This window comes from Sorex araneus, chromosome 1 (assembly GCF_027595985.1).
Source record: "Sorex araneus isolate mSorAra2 chromosome 1, mSorAra2.pri, whole genome shotgun sequence".
NCBI classification, from domain to species: domain Eukaryota; kingdom Metazoa; phylum Chordata; class Mammalia; order Eulipotyphla; family Soricidae; genus Sorex; species Sorex araneus.
The window spans coordinates 13,416,241-13,436,411 of record NC_073302.1 but is presented as its reverse complement, the minus strand read 5'-3'; the positions used below and the strand labels follow the sequence as shown (position 1 = coordinate 13,436,411).

Genomic DNA, 20,171 nt, shown 5'->3' with positions numbered 1-20,171 from the left:
TTCTTGAAAATGGGAATAATAATATCATCTGGCAGTGTTCTTGGGAAACATTGAATAAGGGAGTGTGTTTTCAAATCACCAGTCTGGGAACCAAGTGCTGGCCCATTTTATTTACATTTACAGTGCTTAGCACACTATAGCTACTCAATTAAAATGATGGCTATTAACGTGATTTATCACCAGAGTTAGCCACATAGATTATGCTAAAAAGAGACATTTTTTTAATATTATCTAATAAGTAGAAAAGCCTTCCCAGGACTTTCAGTTGCATGTTGACAAGCTGGTCCTCCAAAGGGCAAGAGAACAAACAAGTGACTGGCTATGTCGGCTAGTGATTGATTTAAACGGAATCTTTCAACTGATCACAACTGAATTAAGATATCAAGAGAATAGGGCTGGAGCCAGAATACAGGGTACTTTCGCCTTGCATGTGGTCATTCCAACTTCGATCCCATAGTGCAGGGCCAGGAGTAAGCCGTGAGCAGTGCTGGGTGTGGGAAAGGAAGGAGGATAGAAGGGAGGAAGGGAAAAAAGAACAGAGGGAGGGAAAGAGGGAGAGAGCAAGGGACAGGAGGATGACATCTGCCACAGTATAAGTGCCCACCAGCCTGGTACTCTGCAGCGTTCAAAGCATCAGTGATTTGTACGTCATGGACTAATCTTTCTAAGATCTAATAAAGCCTGAATCCCTAACTCATCCTGAATGTATAACCACTAATTTGTTACCTAAACTCTTATTGAGATTCTCTGTATGAAGCACTTTCCTATAGAAATAACTTTTTCTTTAAGAAATTTAAAGGAATATTGGGACCAGAGCAATAGTACAATGCACAGGGTGCTTGCCTTGCATGTGGGCAACCCCCTGGGTTCAATCCTGGACACCCCATATGGTCCCCAGAGCCCACTGGGAGTAATCCTTGAATGCAGAGCTGGGAGTGAACCCTGAGTACAGCTGGGTGTGGACCAAAAACAACAAAAAAATGAATATTGTTACCATTTTCTACATCCCACACAAGAATATTTATGCTGGAGGTTAGGATAGACACTAGAATGAACTCTTGTTTCTCAGCTGGACTGTCTAACCGGATTATAAATCCCTATTGAAAAAGATCTTTCATGATCACGGGAAGTGATGAGAATACAGGAAGCAAAGGATAAAAAGAAATGATAGAACTTTTAAATTATTAACAGAAAATAAAAATAGATGAAGAGAAAATGTGGGAACACTGCAATGACTCTGTCTTGATCCTCAAATTTCTGAAGTTGACTTGGAGTACCAGGAGAGCAGCAGGAATGGAAGGAAACCTCTTTAGGCAAATATCTATCAAAATTTATTTCCAAATTGGAATTCCTTGGTGGGACTGGAGAGCTCTACAAAGCTACAGTAGCTGTCCTGAAATTTGCACTTCTAGGTTCAGATTATTAATTTTACAAGCTTGGGCGAAGTTTTACCTTTCTTGGTGCAATTTCCCTCGAGGTCTCGAACGTAACCTTCTAGGCAGTTCTCACACCAAAACCCTGTGGTGTTATGGAGACAGCTGATGCATTCACCACTCTCAGGCTTGCAAATCTTAGGAGTTTTCACTGGGTCCACATGGCCATGACATTGGCACCGTGTGCAGATGCTGTCAGAATTGTAATAGCCGTTTTCACATTTATTGCAGTTCTGGCCTGTGTAACCTTCGTTACACTGGACACATGTAGGTTCCAATTCACCCAATTCTAAAATAGAAAGAATACCAAAAATCAGCACGATATCAAACTACCACGGGGAATATAAAACTAGCTTTCAAAAGGGTACAAATCCTCCCTCCTGTCTCCTCTCCAACCTAAGAGTCATGGAATTAAACTAGTAAATTATACTTTACTAACATTTCAGTTTACTGTGATAAAGTTGAGACCATCCAGACAATCCATTTAGGTAGAGAATGAAAGAAACATGTTTACAGAAGAATACAAATGATTGTGATTCTTTTTATTCCTTCCACTTTAGTCACGAGAGATAGAACAAACAAGATTTTAATAACTCTCCCCCCTATTTTTTTCGGGGCGGGAGGTTTTGGGCCATACCTGATGATGCTCAGGGATTACTCCTGGCTGTACACTCAGGGATAACTTATGGTGGGCTCGGGGGGCCATGTGGGATGCCTGAGATTGAACCTGGGTTGGCCACATGCAAGGCAAGCACCCTACCCGCTGCACCACTGCTCCAGCCTCCTCACCTAATGGTTTTTAACTTACCATTTGCGATCCAACTTGATAGCATGGTCTCAAGTAGGTTACTAAACACTGATGATGTGTTCCTGTGCCTCTGTTCATCTTGCTCTATTGCACTTGCCCCTCCTCTGTTCAACTACTAAGTGATTATTTCTCCACAAGACTCAAATTTGACGCCCTCCCTCTCTGAAGCCTTTCTGGCATACCTCACTCCAAGCAGTCTCACTGTTTATTCTTGGTGCAGTCACTGTGCACAGATCTGTGATGTTACACTACATATATTTGCGTATTAGTCTCTCCTTCAGAATTTGTGAGCTCTGAAACCATCAGATTTATGAGCCGGGTGCTGCCTGTCCTGAGTTTGGAGTCTGAATTCAAGCTATGTTTGAATTGAAACATGCACGTCTGCCAGCTTGGACCAGCAGGACCCTGGCTCAGTGTTTGGCTCCAGTCTCCCATTCGCTCTACCTGAGGACACTTGAAGACACAGGCACGTCTTCACTCTTCAAGGGCCTATTCAAGTGCCTCCTTCTCTGTGAAGACTTTTCTCGACGTCCCAGGAGGAAACGATCTTCCAAACGCTAAGCTCGCAGGTTCTCTACATCTGATCACTCTCTACCCTGAGCTGTGATTATGTTACTTTTTACAACATAAACTCCAAGCCATTATTTCTCTTTTCATTCTCTATTCACCTAGAATAGAGTTTTGCATCTCCTAAACCATCAGTATGCTAATAGGATGTGTCAAAAAGTCAACACAAGGGCCAGAGAGATAGTATAGTGGGTAAGATGCTTGCTTTGCACAAGGCCAAGCCTGCTAAGTTTATCCTTAGCACTGAGTATGGCATCCCCCCAAGTACCTTAAACACAGTTTAAGTTTAATCCTTAAACATAGGGGCTGGAGCGATAGCACAGCGGGTAGGGCGTTTGCCTTGCACACGGCCGACCCGGGTTCTAATCCCAGCATCCCATATGGTCCCCTGAGCACCGCCAGGGGTGATTCCTGAGTGCAGAGCCAGGAGTGACCCCTGTGCATTGCCAGGTGTGACCCAAAAAGCAAAAAAAAACACACAAAAACAAAAAACATAGTTGGGTATGCATCACCCAAATCAAACAAACAAACAAAAAACCTAAAAGCCAACTACATAAGTGCCAAATATAAATTCAGTGTTATAGGTGTTAGTACATTCAAAGCAAATTAGGGGCCACAGAGGTAATACAGCAAGTAGGGCATTTGTATTGTACGCAGCCAACCCAGGTTCGATCCCTGGAACTGTATATGGTTCCCTTGAGCCCTCCAGGAATGATACCTGAGCACAGAGCCAGGAGGAAGCCCTGATGTGGCCAAAACCCAAGAATAAATAAATAAAGCAAATGACATCACGCTGTATATTGCTCGTTATTTAAATTTTGGCCCATCTTCCCCTGAAATAAGAACTTCTTTGAGGATTATTTTTATTAAATGAGGAAGCTAATTAGACTCGTAGGCCACTTATAAATTTTGAAATTACTAGTTGGAAACAGAAAAATTCTATTATTGTCATCACACAAGACAAAATAAGGCTAATTATGGCAATTAAATGGTTGTAACTTTTTCTTCTTATAAAATTTTAATAATCATTAGCGATTCCATAAAGTATTATAAAGTCCATCAATTGATGTATGATAAATAATTGGATATAAATAATGGACACCAGCAGGCTAAAAGGCCTAGTAAGGATAGCCTTCCATATATTTTAAATGGATGATATATTGTTCTAGGAATAAAATATAATCTGGTATATTATTCAATAGTTATATTACCATGATCACAGAGGTTGGACTCAGCAGTTTTAAAAAATTGTATTCACTCCCAAATCACTGTATCAATGTATCACTGTCATCCCGTTGTTCATCGAGTTACTCGAGCGGCACCAGTAACGTCTCCATTTGTCCCTGAGATTTTAGCAGTCTCTCCTTACTCGTCTTTCCCAACTATCAGAGGCTCTTTCAGGGTCAGGGGAATGAGACCTGTTATTGTTATCATTTTTGGCATATTGAATACGCCACAGGGAGCTTGCCAGGCTCTGCCGTGCGGGCAGAATACTCTCGGTAGCTTGCTGGGCTCTCCGAGAGGCATATATATATATATATATATATATATATATATATATATATATATATTTCCCTCTATGATTTTATGGAAAATGGATAGGGAGTGTCATATGATGTATCACAAGATGCAAAATACGCAAAATAATTATAAATGCTGTGCTGGTTGAAGGGAGGGAAATAAATATGAAATAAAAATAAAAATATGCATTTTTTAAAAATTAGGGGTCACATCCAGAAGTGCCGGGAACCAAGGATCACTCCCAGCAGAGCAAACCTGGGGGCCATCAGGGCCATGACCAGAGGTGACAGAGGCCACCGCGCCCATAACCATTTGTTCGAAGGGTACTGAGGGATGCTGGGTAGTACTGGGAGAAGGAGCTAGCAGAGCTGCAGATCCAACTTAGGGCACTAGACGATAAGAGATGTGTTCGACCACTATCTCCCCCGCACCCAGTCTCTACTATTCTCACCACTCACTCCAACTAAGATGAAATCATGCAGGATACTCAGGAATACCATGTCAAAACCCCTGGAATTAGGTTTTTGGATCTCATTCTAGATCATTGTAGGATCTCATTCTAGGTCCTATCATCTTCCCCCTGTTTCCCTCCCTCTTAGCCCCCTAAAGCATTTTCTGATCAATATTTTATTTTGCTTTTTATAACTCTCAGTAATGGGCTGACATATAGATTGTCCAAAATTTACACTCAAAATTTCTAGCATCAAAAACCTTCACTTCTGAGTGCAGAGCCAGGAGTAACTTGGTGTGCATCGCCTGGTGTGACCCAAAAAGAAAAATAAATCTCCACTGAAAATAATAATCATTCTGAAATAGTCTGTAAGGGAGGGAGTGTTCAGGTGCTAATCTCTGGGGCACAGTGGGCAAGAAGAGACAGAGCAAATAAGATTGTCCGGGTACTGGCAGCATAGATGATAAGTACATTAGATTGATTACATTTAATCTCATATGTATCCCAGAAATTTCTTCATAATATTCTTTTTTAAAAAGCCTATTTATCAGTGATAGTTATCAAAGAAGATGTTCCTGGGGAATAACACTTGTAAAAATCTCTGCTGTCTCAAGGGCCAAGAATATTGCTCCATACTTGAAAGCCTGCCTCATGAGCAGCCGGAATAGAGAAGGGAGCACTAAGTCAATGATGGTTGGAGGAATCGTTCAGGATGAGAGATATGTGCCGAAAGTAGATAAAGGACCAAACGTGATCGCCTCTCAGTATCTGTATTGCAAACCATAATGCCCCAAAGTAGAGAGAGCATGGGGGAAGTTGTCTGCCATGGAGGCAGGAGGAGGACTGCGAAGTGGGGAGAGGGAGTACTGGTGATATAGGTGGTGGAGAATGCGCACTGGTGTGGGGGGATGGTTGTTCGATCACTGTATGACTGAAATTCAAACAAGAAAACCCTGTAACTGTATCTCATGGTGATTCAATAAAAATAAAATAAAATAAAATAAAAAATAAATCTCTGCTCTCTGAACTGTACATCTCGATTCAGCATCCTGACACTAATAACGTACACATGCATGACTCGGTTTTCAATACGGAGAAGCTAGATTTGGGAGCTGGACTTGCAGCTTGAAGACCTGCAGCACGGTAAGACATGCACAGAGCTCCGGCTCCTACTCCCTTTACTGCCGGGTTCCCTGGGCCCCACGGGGTACAACTCTGATGGCTCCTAGCAGCACTGGACAGGACATTCCTCCCTGCCCTCCCCCCACAATAATAATAAATACACTAGCTTTCATTTGAAACATATTATATTTTCTAGTTTGCCTTGTCTTGTAATAAAGTTAAGCAGTAATGATCATTACTATTGGTGATTATTTTAACAATTTTCTAAAAAGATGAATACTTCATTACAATTGGTGGTTGGCCTGGAATGATAGCACAGTGGGTAGGGCATTTGCCTTGCATGCGGCCAACCCGAGTTCAATTCCTCTGTCCCTCTCGGAGAGCCCGGCAAGCTATCCAGAATATCCCGCCCACACGGCAGAGCCTGGCAAGCTACCTGTGGCATATTCAATATGCCAAAAACAGTAACAAGTCTCACAATGGAGACGTTACTGGTGCTCGATTGAGCAAATCGATGAACAATGGGGCTACAGTGCTACTATTATTGGTAGTTATTTTCATAATTTTCCAAAAAGATAAAAGATGATCTGGAATGCTTCATAGGGTACAAGTTAAAGAAATAAAAAAGTATTGCTTTGCTCATCTACCCTGAGGCCCTTTAATTGATTTATAAGTGGTTTATAGCACAATAGAATTCCCAGGTTTTCCACCTCTCTGTTCGTATCAGATGGAAACTGCACTGCCAAACCTTTACTGTCTTCTCACTATCAAATCTTACTAGACCCTTTTCACAAATTCCTACCAGTAAACACCTTCATTTTCAGCAGGTCTAACCTGAGTTAGTCTTGTGTTTCCTCGGGCTGTTTCCTCCTATAACTTAGAATCCACAGGGTGGGCGAAACCATTCGGTAATGGACTTTCCACATCCCGTCCTGATTTATTTTACTCTCTACGACCATCCAAGTGTAGAAGCCGTAGGATATTACAGAAGGTCTGTGCCATTGTTTCAGAGACTAGGCAACAGAACACACTCTAGTTTCATCTCGTTTCTTAGCCTGCCAGCTCCTTGGGAGAGCCAGCCTCCATGTTGGAAGGAACTCTGGTCGCTCTCCGAAGGGGTCCTCCATATGGCAGGAACAAAAGGCCTTCTACCTTTAGAAAAAGCGGTATGAGTCATCCCCTCTTGGAAGGAAATTTACTAGTTCTAATTAAGTCATCATGCCTGACTGCAACCTTGGCTTACAAATTGATTGCAACCTCATGAGAATTTCTAAGCTTATGAAAGGGGAAAAAAAAAATAAAAAACAACCCTGGACTTTGCTGAAATTAAAAACTTGTGTGCTGAAAACACATCAAGGAGGTGAAAAAACTAACCCAGAATGCATGTGAGAACCGCAAACTAAAGAAGTGTGACCGATGGCAAACTCTGAAGGCCAAGTGTGCGACCCCGGAGAACACAACTGAAATGTGTGAGCGCCACATCCAGGCCTGTGAATGAACCCTGGCCACCACGATAACGAGCAAGGAAAGAAAAGGGAGAGAAGAAAGTGGAAAGCCAAACCACAAAAGAGATAAAATCCCGAAATCAGATGCCTCCTCAGGCACTTTAAAAGAACTCTCTCAACTCAGTGGTAAAAACACAAAAACCTAATTTAAAAATGAACAAATGAACAAAGCATCTGAAGAGACTCTTCTAAAGGAAGATACATAAATGGCTAATAAATTCATAATTATCCATCAGGAAGTTGCAAGTGAAAACTAAAATACTACTTCACAACTGTTAGGATCACATTAACAAGCACATATTAACAAACACTGGTTAGGATGTAGGAGAAAATAGAGGCCTCCTACAATGTTGGGGGGAGATAAAATGGTATAGTCACTATGGAAATTAGTATGAGTTTTGCAAAGGCTGGACTGGAGCAATAGCACAGCGGGTAGGGCGTTTGCTTTGCACGCGGCCGACCCAGGTTCAATTCCTCCATCCCTCTCGGAGAGCCCAGCAAGCTACCGAGAGTATCTCGCCCGCACAGTGAGCCTGGCAAGCTACCCATGGCATACTCAATACGCCAAAAACAGTAACAACAAGTCTCACGAAGGAGACATTACTGGTGCCCGCTTGAGCAAATCAATAAACAACAGGAAGACAGTGCAGTGCTACAGTGCTTTTCAAAGGCTGAACCAAGAGCTACTATATGGCCCAGAAACTTTCCTAGGTAATACCTGAGGGAAATGAAAAAGTGTGTATGCACAAAAACATAAGCACAATGTTCATAGAGCATTATTCATAACAGCCAATGAGTAGAAACAGTTCAATTACCCACAAACACAATAATGGATAAATATAATGTAGCATATCCATGTAATAGAAGATTATTTAGTAATGAAAAGAAATAAAATATTGATAGATATTACAAGATGGATGAATCTTAAGTATATGATAGGTAAAATAGTCTAGAAACAAACCATCATATACTGTACGATTCCACTTTATGCAATAATCAGAATAGGCGAATCCATAGAGAAAAAAAAAGTAAGTTCATGGTTGTCTAAGATGACAGGAAAAGAAATATCTACTAACGGGAGCAAAGTTTGTTTGAGTAGGAGAAGTACTAAGAATGTTTTAAAACTGATTATAATGATGATCACACAATATTGTGGATATACTAAAAGCCACTAACTGTACATTCCCAGCTAGGCTGCACCCAAATTCCTAGCAGATATTCTGTGAGATAATAAATGCTTATTATGTTAAGCCACAAAATCTCAGGGTAATGATTATGTGGTAGGAGTCAACTAATAGACCAAAAATAAATGTGAATTAATTATATGTTGATGTCACTATTTAGACATAAGTAGCCAATATTAGTGATAGAAAAAAAAATCAATTAAGGTTGTCTTGAACTATGTGAGACTATATCTGATGCAAGTTTCCCATTTTCCTCAGTCCTGAAGTTCCTTTATTTACTCGTTTTGCTGCTTTTTTAGACATTTTAAGTCTCATCTCACAAGTGTGTTTGCATTTGACTGCAAATTTCTAGAAAGGAAAACCTTTGCTGCCTGATGGCCTCCCTTATCTACAACATCCAGAACTTGACTTATCAACACGAGTGATACCTAGCGACACAGAGTCACTAACTGGCTCCCTGAAAGACGAAGGTGCAGAGAGAGGCCTTACTGATGACGCAAATGCCCGTGGACGTCACTGCTGAGCAAGGGCAGCGAAGACATTCTTGAGTGGCACCGGGACTCTGGTAAAATCCATCTTTGCATTCTTCACAGTGATCTCCTTTGCTATTTTCCTGGCAGTTTAAACAAGTACCTAAAAGAGAAACAAATTATTTTTAAGATATTGAAAGATTTACTGTGGGGGGTGGGGGGTGGGAATTATACTGTAACCAAAAGACTTGCAATTTGACCTGAAAAAGTTGTCTGATAAGGATTGGGCAGGGTTTAGTTTCGATCCTGCTGGAAGCTGTGTTTCTCCTGCCTGATTATAAGCTCTTTGGGAAAAGGTAGAGGACATGAATAAGCCCCACGTGGGTGAGGCCCTACATACCGAATGCTGGCCAGCTAGTGACAAAGAAAAAAAAAAAGAATATATAAAGAACCAGGAAGGTACCAGGGAGCTAGATCATAGGGTTGGTTTTATAGTCAAGAGTCCAGGTTGGGCCCCCAGCACCTCATTTCCTAAGCACAGTGGACATACCCCTGAAAAAAGAACTCTACAGAGAAGAATAAATATATTGTACTATTTTATAGTTAGGGTACTGTCGTTAAATAAGTGAGCAAGATTCACCTATATGTAAGAACACACATAGACCTTAAAACTAACATTTGTTGTTTTGTTTGTTTGTTTTGCTTTTTGGGTCACACCCAGAGATGCTCAGGGGTTACTCCTAGCTCTACATTCAGGAATTACTCCTGGCAGTGCTTGGGGGACCATATGGGATGCTGGGAATCGAACCAGGGTCGGCCACCTGCTAGGCAAACACCCTACCCGCTGTACTATCACTCCGGCCCTAACATTTGTTGTAAAGGAGAAAATTCTGTAGAATGATGCATATAGAAAAATATTTCTTTTGAACAGGTCCAACCATTCTAAGCAAAATATTTTTGAAGCATCTGGCTACAAAAATATACAATAAAAATTAATTGTGAATTGAGAAGGGACAGGCAAAATTGTTAAGTTCTGCTTCTCTCAGTGGAGAGAAAGAAAATAGAAGACTGGGGAAGAAAACAGAGATGGGGGAAATTTTATTAGAATTTCTCTGTTTCAAATACGTAACTATTCAAAGGGACATCCCAGGCATTTACAAAAATATGTAAGTAAATGCTACAATATGTATCAATGAGCTACAAAATACCAAAATGTTAATACCTATTAATCCTTAGTGTGGGTACATGGGTATATTATTCTTTGTATTTTTATATTTAAAAATTCAAAATAAAAATGGAGACAATAAGGAAAACGTAAAGGAAGAAAGCAAGCAAAGCGATGTGTTCTATACAACACCCCTGTGTGTCCCACTCTCAAGGATATTCTCCGAGCACTGATGCAGCATAACGAACAGAAAGCAAGAAGGAGCTGAGTCATTCTCGTTTCTTTCTTAGCGAGCCAGAGAAATTCAAAGGGACATCAAAACATGTTTACAAAACTTCCAGAAGAAACTGCACACTGAAATCTAGGAAGACAAGGAAACTGTATACCCTGAGTTGAATACAGTTCAGGCTAAAACTTTTCTATTTCAGTTCTTTCATTTTTTTCCCTTACTAGTCTAATATTTTCAGAAAAGGAATTGAGAATGAGACTGTGAAATAAAATGGTCTGACAATTACAGTAAGATTTGTAAAACTCAAAATAATAAAAATGTTAAGATCTGCATCAAATTTTAATTATTAAGTAATTACAGCAAGATTCTCCCAAACTTCATGGAGTAAAGACATCTTCAAAATTTTATAACCAAGGCCTGGGGAGAGAGAGACTCAATAGGCTGCAGTGGACCTTTCGCATGCAGGAGTTCCAGCTTCCATCCCCAGTACCAAACAATTCCCAGAGCATCACCAGTAATTTTTTTTTTTTAATGCAGGAGTATCACTGTATCACTGTCATCCCGTTGTTCATTGAGTTTATTCGCCTGATTAAATTGGGCATGAAATCCACATTACTTTTTTTTTTAATTTTTAATTGAATATCTGTGAGATAGACCATTACAAAGCTGTTCATGATTAGGTTTCAGTCAAACAATGATCCAGCAGCCATTCCTCCACCAGTGTACAATTCCAGACACCAATGTCCCCTGTTTCCTTCCCGCCACCCTCCAATACCCCAGCCCCCGCCCACCTCCCACCCCCCTCCCTCTATGGAAGGCACTTTCCTTCTTGCTCTCTCTCTCTCCTTTTCCTTTTATGCATTATGGTTTGCTATACAGGTGCTAAGAGGTCATAGTGTTTGCTCAGGGCAATCAGTATTTTTATTGGGACAGTAAGGCTGAAGTATTTTTTCAGTTGGGTGGCAGCTTTGGGGTGTGGATATGACTGCTGAGGCTTCCGGAAGTACAGAGAGGTAGGGGAAGGTATCACCAGTAAATCTTGAGCACTAAGTCAGGAAGATTCCCCCAAGGACTAGTGGATGTGGACCCAAATAAACAATTTAGCTGGGGTCATGGATGTAGTTCAATAATAGAGCATCTATCTTGCATATGTAAGGCCTAAGTCTGAATCCCAGAACCACACACACACACACACACACACACACACACACACACACACAAATTAACACAAATTTAGTACCTAACACTTATGTTTGAGTTTAACTAAATTTGTGTTTAAATGCCCTCACCTTTAATCATAAGTTTAAATGGCTTGACAGTGTTAGCTACATTTTTAAACAGATAATGCAGTAGTTTATCTTCATATAGCAAAAAATACTTTAATTTAGGTACTGTTTTCTTCCATGTCTTTTGTGACAATAAAAATCATTTTTTAAAAGATATACACACTAGGAAACTGCAGATTTTGGTCCGAAAAATCAAATAACCTTAAATGTCAAATGTATTTATACGGGTTGGGAAAACTTAAGTTTGCTTTAGATATAAAATCTGCCTATTTGCTCTCCTACATAAAAAATGTCCAGTGGAAATAAATTGTGGGAGAGGGCTCCTCACAGCACTGTGATTAACTCAGGGGCACCAGGGGTTTCTCCCGGTGATAGTTGGGCAAAATGTATGCCCCCGACAGCTCTGTGCTCGTCCCAGTGGCCTAAGGGTGGCAGGCTGTGCCCAGGATCAAACTCAGGGGTCTTGCACAGACATGCACATACTTCGGCACTTGGAGCGATCGCTGAAGTTTGGAAATAATGATTTTGTTTTAGTTTTATTTTTCGCTTTTGGGCTTCCAAAGTAGGGCTCAGGGGGCTTGGGGTTCCCCCCTGGTGCTTCTCAGTCAGGTGCGATACTCCTGAGGATCAGATCGTGCCGGGAAATGAGCAGGGTCCGTCTCCAGGCCGGGCAAGCACTGTCATCCCTGTGCCATCTCTCCGACTCCAGGAAACACCTTTTTATACGTTCTCATTAAGTCCTAAACTTTAGCCTAAAAATACCTAACAAACAGCTATAATAGAATATGAATGTCTGGAGCAAGCTGCCTTCCAATCACACGCCATTTGCCTATGACTATTGTAGCAAGAGAAGTTCACGTTGTTACTTATATTTTATTTATTTATTTATTTATTTATTTATTTATGGTGGTGGTGGTGGGGTTTGTCCACACCCAGCAATGCTCAGGGGTTACTCCAGACTCTGTAGTCAGGAATAACTCCTGGCAGTGCTTAGGGGACCATACGGGATGCCAGGGATTAAACCTGGATTGGTTGTGTGCAAGGCCAATGCCCTACCAGCTGTACTATTGCTCTGGCCTCTGTTACTTTCAATTAAAATGGCATATTTCCATGCTTGGCCCAGAGAGATCGTGTAGAGGGTAACAGGTAGGGTGCTTGCCTGGCAGTCAACCCAGGTTTGATCCCCAGCACCACATACGGTACCCTGAGCACTTCCAGGTGTGGCCCCAAAGCCAAAGGTGAGAGAGAGATTTTTGTGGGTCTTTATGATTATTATTTAGGGCTTTGTGATCACTTCGGCAGTCCACATACTGTAAATAAAATTATATTATTTAAGGAGTTTTCACTAGTTCTAGAGAAAGTTTTTTGTTTCAGTCTCTGAAGTGATTTCTATTACAGTATTAAAAAAATTTCCAGAGGATTAACTTATTTCTGTTTGATTTAGTCATAACCTACAATGAGGAGTGAAAAAGGATCTTAAAACAAAAATAAAAATATAGGGCTGAGACATAGCACAGGGACTAGGGGACTCTTGCCTGATTGCCAGCATCTCCAGTCCCCCTAAAAGCAACGTCTGGTATAGCCCTGGAGACCACCAAGCACCACTGGGTGTGACCATGGCGGCCAAGAGCACCTCCAGGCCCACGCAGGACCACTTCCTTGGGTTCTTGCATTGAACAGTGCGTCCTGGTTGACTCTCAGTGGGAAAGGACTCCAGGCCATATGGGCATTGCTAGGGAGAGCCCCACCCATCCTCAGAAAGGAACAAAAGAAACCTATACGTAATATATGTTAAATCAAAAGGGAAAATTGAAACACAAATTATTTTTTTAAAGTATCAGTTCATAAAAATTCATCACTCTACATAGCTTCAAAAATAGCATGCACCTGGAACACAGCTATAGAGTAGAAAATTAAGAGACTAAAATCATACCAGACAGAAAACACCCTGAAATGTTGACTTGAAAGAAGAAATGGTCTTTTCAGTGATCTCCCAGCCATACGTTTCCCTTTTTCTACAAATATGCATCTATCACTTTCATTTTGATTACCTAGTTTTGTGATCATAAAAATTATGCACCGCAAAATCTTTAACATGTATATAGTAGACTATTTCAAGAGTTTAGCAATTTAAAAACATTTCTTATAGAAACTTAAAGATTCATTTCATATAGAAACTTAGAGGTTCATTTCATATAGAAACTTAAAGGTTGGACTTTATAATAAAAATAAAGAACATAACCTCTAGAATCCATATAGGAGACACTAAAAATGTGAACTCGTTTTTCCAACAGCTTACAACTCCCCTCTGAGAGGGGCAGAGCTCTAGGAAAATGGCCTGAGATTGAATATTGAAGATGAACTCTATTCCCTGCTAAACCTGACTGTATTACCTTTACTAAATTGTTTATCTGAGTTTCACTTTTCTAACCTGTAAGATGGGATAATAATTCCATGCCTACTGATTTAATATTTCAAAGGGCGAAAGATTGTTCCATAGGAAATACTGTCTTTTTGCTTTCATTTCCTCATCTATAATTTAAGAAAGCCGAACTAGATGAGATCTAAGTTCTCTTTAAAATCTAAAATGGTGACACCTTTTATGGCAAGTGAAAAATAAAAATGAGTGGCGGTTAAACTTTATCCACTATGCTTTGTCTAAAAAGTCCCTTACAATAACAACGCTTTCCCAAAATTCAGTCTCTACTGAAAGATGGACAAATGAATCGATTATCCCCTTCCCCTTGGAGAAAAAAATAAAAGAGAGAAAGGAAGAAAAGAAATGAGTATTTCCTGAAGATGATCTCATACTTGTTGGCCAAGAATTAATAAAAAAATCTGGTAGGGGTAACTAAGAAAATAACTGGTCAAAGAAAGGAATGTAGAGCTGATCTCCAGCTAAATCCAGGGACAAAGTTTGGAAAACATAAATAATCATCACCTGTGAAATTCCCTTTCCTTATTTATTTTGCCATTTCATGGTTTATATATAAACCTGCCAAAAGCACAGAAATAATGCACTTTGTTGTAGAGAGAAATGCCTAATCCCCTCCATAGGACAGAAGGCAAACTTTACCCTGTCAAACAGAAAGAGGGATGGATTCGAGTGAACAAAAGAGAGAATAACAGAAGATAAGGTCAGAGAGAAAGGCAGAGATTTAAAAAATAAATCAAAAGTCACATCGCGGAAGACCTGGCAAGAAGTCTGAATTTCATTCCCAGAACAATGGGAATCCATGGAGAGTTTAAGCCTTGCAAAGACATGATACGAGTTTACCTCACTCTCTCTTTTATTTTTTCGCCCTGGGTTGACACTTTAAAAGGATCACGCTGGTTATTATGTGGAGTCTCGACCACCGTTGGGGTGGAGGTGACGGAATGAGACTGTGAGAAGCAGAGGGACCAAAGAAGAGAGTGGGAGTAGTTTAGAGAGAGGAGGTCCAAGTATGCCAGCAGGGCTGTTCACAGAGAGTGTCAGATTCAGAGCAGATTTTGAACATCGGGCTGACAGAACTAGCTGATGAGGTGAATGTTTGCCGTAAGGAAAAGAGTCAAGCCCAGCTCCTGGGCTTTTTCGGACTGAGCGACTGGGTGAATGGGGCGGGTGCCCACCTGCAGGAGACTGGCAGTACCGTGGGCTGGGCTTAGCGGTAAAAGGAAGGCTGGTGCTGAATTCGACAGAGCTGTGATGCCCACAGAGTGATTCAGACTCAGAGGTTGAGTGCAGGACAGGTCTCCGAGTGTGAGCATCACGGGAGAGACGTGAGTCTGGCTACCGGCACGGGTGTTCCTGGCATCGAAGGAAACCCAGGGCACTAGAGGCGACCACTTGGGGAACGTGAAAAGCAGCACCACCTGCCAAGGTCTGAGCTCTGAGGCACTGCAGCGGGTGTAGCTTGGCAGAGGAAGAGCCTGTGACGCTGCCTGAGGAAACCAGGGAGTCATGGGGGAGAGAAGGGGTGGCTGACACAGTCGGCCCAGAGGGACACACCATTCTCTGTTCAGTCAACTGGGCCGGGAGTTAGATGCCAGGACCTGCGGTTGCGGTGATGCCCTGCAGGGAAAGCGGGTACCCAGGCCAGCCTAGCAGTGCTCAGAGGCCTGCAGGGTCACACTCAGCCTCAGGGCTGCACCTGGCAAAGCTCATGCCAGTGGTGCCAAGATCCAAAGTGGGCGGCTGCATGCAAGACATGTTCCTTCAACTTGGCCTCACACGCTGGGGGAAAAGTTCATACCAAATGGAGAAGGGAACACTAAGTAAATTGTGAGTGGAGATCCCAAGTGGTAAGGGAAATACGCGCTGAAAGTGGACTAGTGACCGAACATGATGGCCACTCAATACCCCTATTGCAGACCACAACACCCAAAAGGAGAGAGAGAGAGAACAAATTGGAATGCTCTGCCATAGAGGCGGGGGGGGAGGGGGGATGAAATGTGCAAATCTGTTACTATACCCTCATGGTGGTTAACTAATTAAAAAGTAAAAAATAAATTTTTTTTTAAAAGAGAGAAAATAAATAAATAAATAAAACATCAAATTAAAAAAAAAAAGATTTGGGGCCAGAGAGATAGTACTCGGCAGGGGTGCTTGCCTTGTATGCAGCAGACCCAGGTTCGATCCCCGACACCACCAGGAATGATCCCTGAGTGTAGAGCCAGCAGTAAGCCCTGGGTACCACCGGGTATGATCCAAATAACACCCCTCCCCCAAAAAACCATATAAGATATATTGCACTGAATCTGAACAACAACCTATTAGGCATTTATTTTTATTATCTCATTTTTTTTTAGGTGAAAATACAGAAACTTGCCCAAGGTGAACTCAACATTTTATTTTCTGTGCTTTATATCACATGTTGCCTATCTAGTGGAATTACCTTTGTTCCTGTTGTTAGTTTTTAGAAAAACATACTGCTTTATTGTAAATATTTCTTCATTCCTGTTGTCAGAAAGCCATATTTATTTAGTAAACATCTTTAACAGTTCTTGAGTTCAGAATTTGTAGGATAGATTCCAGGAAACATTTTACTTAACCAAGGGACTATTTTTAAGACTTCTCATATCACATCATTCAAATTTATTTTCAGAGTGGCTTTCTCGGGTACTTATCACAAGGAGGTTACTTAAAAATCGACTTTAAACTGGAATACAAGGTACAGAGAGGGAGGAGAGGAGGAAAGAAGGACTGTGAAAATACAGCAAGTGGCCAGCAGAGGGCAGCCGTATCCTCGCGCTACTGAAAAACTCTCGGAAACAAAAGGAAACTGATTTGTTTCGCGTTAAGCTTGCAGTTTGAAATCAAATATTTGCACTCCTTCACGTTGTATTCTACTTTCATTATATTTCCCAACAGAGGAACCATTTGTTTCTCCTGTGACTGGTTCCTTCCAGAAATCACAACCAGGAGAAGCGTTTCCCATGCCGTAGGTAATCTTCAGAGCCAGGACAAGCTGGGATTTACTGGACAGTAGAGTTGCGGCTGGGGCCAGAGAGAGGCTGGGATAAGGCTCTTGCTTTGCAGGCAGCCGACTGGGTTAGCTCCCCGTGGAAAGTCCCCCAAGCACAATGGAGAGTGATCCCTCAGCACAGAGCCAGGAGTCAGCTTGAGAGCTGCAGGGCGCGACTCAAAACAAACTCAAACAAAAGAGCCGCCTCACAGATACAAGGAAAATTAGAAGTCAGACTCTGCAGCGCACTTTCTGTGTACTAAAAAAGCCTAAGGAGTCACTAAAGTCAGCAGTACAATGGCACTTTCCTATCATTACAGAGGATTAAGGTTAATCTTTCCCCCTGTATGTTATTTTTCCATTCATTTGTTCATTTGCGCCACACATTTAGTGAGCAGTTACTATGTGCTAAGCTCTACGCAAAATATTGTGTGTAATGGTGAATGAAACTGATACTGCTCTGACCCCTCATGGAATTTACAACACAGTAAGTCACATATGACTCATAATCACAAACAAGCATATAATTACAAACTGCAATGAGTGCATGAAAAAAAAAACCGAAAGGGTACATGAGAGGGTATAATTGGAAATTATCATTTAGCCCGGAGCATCTGGAACTGCTTTCTCATGAAGCAACTTTTAATTGAAGGCCCGGAGGAAGAATATGATTTAATAAAACAAGGTGGGGGGCCAACGCGGGGGCAGAGTGTATTAGAAAAAATCCATCTTAGCAGAGGAAGGTTATGTACAGTGACCCTGAAACGAGGGAAGGTCATGTGTTCTAAGAACAGAGGCCAGTATAAATGGCTCACAGACACGAAAGTAAAAATAGCACAGAGCGGAACTGGTAGGTAGGACAAACCACGTGACACAGAACAAAACAAAACTAAATCACAATTTCTCCTCAGTCAATTTGTTTAACTACAGAATAGATCATTAGAATAAAGAATGTACTTTTTAAAAAGTGAAGCCAGAGAGGTCTTTTTTTTTCTTTTTCTTTTTTTTTTTTTAACAAAACTGACTCAGAAAGATGTGGGCTGGGGAGAAGAGAAGAAATGCATGTTCAAAAGAGAACACAGCCTGAAAGTTCAAGCACGCCAAGAGACACAGAAAGATGTGTGTTCCAGGGGGAACACGGGCTTGAAGGAACAAGCCAAGAATACACTTCTAGCACAGATCTCCCTGGTATGTTCAATTTCAAATATTCTGCTACCTGCTGTCATAAACACACACCAGTCAGATTAGTGTGTTTCTTTTTTGTGGGGTGGGGCAGGGTAGGGAAAAATGACTTCCAAGACAGTATTTCTAATCTCCTGCATTTAGGGAAACTAAATCTCAGAAAATATGAAAGTCTTCAGATGTTCATATTTTGCAGAGTATTTTACTTTGATTTTGTATGGTCTAGAAGTTATGGGGCTTTCTGAATCTGTGGGTGGATGTCTTTGATCAATCTGAAAACTTCTTGGTTATCATCTCGAATATTTCCTCTGCCCCGATATAACTTTTCTTTCTCTGTCTCTTTGGGTCTCCGATAACTTTTGCTAGACATTTTGATAGTGTCTCACATATTTTTCTACTCTCTTCTTTCCATTGCATCTTTCTCTCTACTTTGGTTTGGATATCATATTTACTTAATTAATTGTGAGTTTTACCAAGACTTAGGGGATCATGTACTGCCAAGAATCCAACCTGGGTATCCTAGATGAAAAATATGTGCTCCATTCCTATGAGTTATCTCCCTGGCCCCAGTTTGGAAATTCTTAATTGAGCTGTGCTCAAATCTCCTAACCTTGTCTTTACTATGTACAATGTTGTAAAAACCATGCAAGAGTTGGTAATATCAGATGTTGCATCTTTTATTTCTAGATTGTTCTTTTGATATTTTTATCGATTCCAATTCTCTCAAAATGTTGCCACCATTGACTTATTTTTGTCCCTTTTTCCTCTGTTTTCTTAAAATAGTAATTTAAGTTATATGAAAGGCACTGCTTGCTAATTCTAACGTCTGGATCACCTGCAGGTCTACTTCCATTATTTATTTCTTCTCTGTATTATTGATCACATTTTCCCCTTCAGCACCATCTACTACTTTTGTTTTTTTGTTTTTTTTGCTTTTTGGGTCACACCTGGCGATGCACAGTGGTTACTCCTGGCTCTGCACTCAGGAATTACTCCTGGCCGTGCTCAGGGGACCATATGGGATGCTGGGATTTGAACCCGGGTCGGCCGCATGCAAGGCAAACGCCCTATCCGCTGTGCTATCTCTCCAGCCCCACCATCTACTACTTTTGACTATATGCAATACACAGTATATGAAAGAACCTCAGGTAGAATTGTCCTTTCCTCTGCTGGGAGCACATATTGAGAAGATTGCCTTAACCAATAATACATTGAGATCGGTTTAAGATAGACTGTGTACTTAATGTGTGTCATTTCAAGACTATTTTTTTCTTCTTAGTCCTCCAAGACTTTTGCTTAAGAGCTAGCAGACATGCATTTCTTCAGCTGTGTAAGACGGTGACAGATTCAGCACTGGCCTTTGGTGGTTTGAGCCCCAGGTACCACTCTGGCAGCATCAAAACCTGGTAAGGTCTTAAGAGAAAGATGGGCTGTATGTTGTGATAAGGCCTCTCTTTCTAAAGGTATTTTATGCCCTACTGGGACAGGGAAGGGACCACAAAGTGAATGATGCTTGGAGGACTTGCTCAGAATAGGAGATGTGTGCTGAAAGTAGACTATGGACCAAACATGATGGCCACTTAGCACCTGTATTGCAAACCATAACACCCAAAAGGAGAGAAAAAGTAATAGGGAATGTGCCTGCCACAGAGGGAGGATGGGGTGGGGGTGACGGGAGGGATACTGGGAACATTGGTGATGGAGAATAGGCACTGGTGGAGAGATGGGTACTTGATCATTGTATGACTGAAACGTAATAATGAAAGTTTGCAAGTCTGTAACTTTATCTCACAATGATTCT

General features: G+C 41.3%; 1 protein-coding gene across 1 annotated transcript in view; it reads right to left on the bottom strand.

Moving 5' to 3' along the window:
- Nucleotides 1-20,171, bottom strand: part of MEGF9 (multiple EGF like domains 9) — a 102,300-nt gene that overhangs the window by 5,811 nt on the left and 76,318 nt on the right. Inside the window, exons 4-5 of the mRNA XM_055124882.1 lie at nucleotides 9,081-9,224; nucleotides 1,453-1,722 (exon numbers count right to left, since the gene is read on the bottom strand). Coding sequence (XP_054980857.1) covers nucleotides 1,453-1,722; nucleotides 9,081-9,224 — 414 coding nt within the window. The remainder of the gene's footprint in view (nucleotides 1-1,452; nucleotides 1,723-9,080; nucleotides 9,225-20,171) is intronic.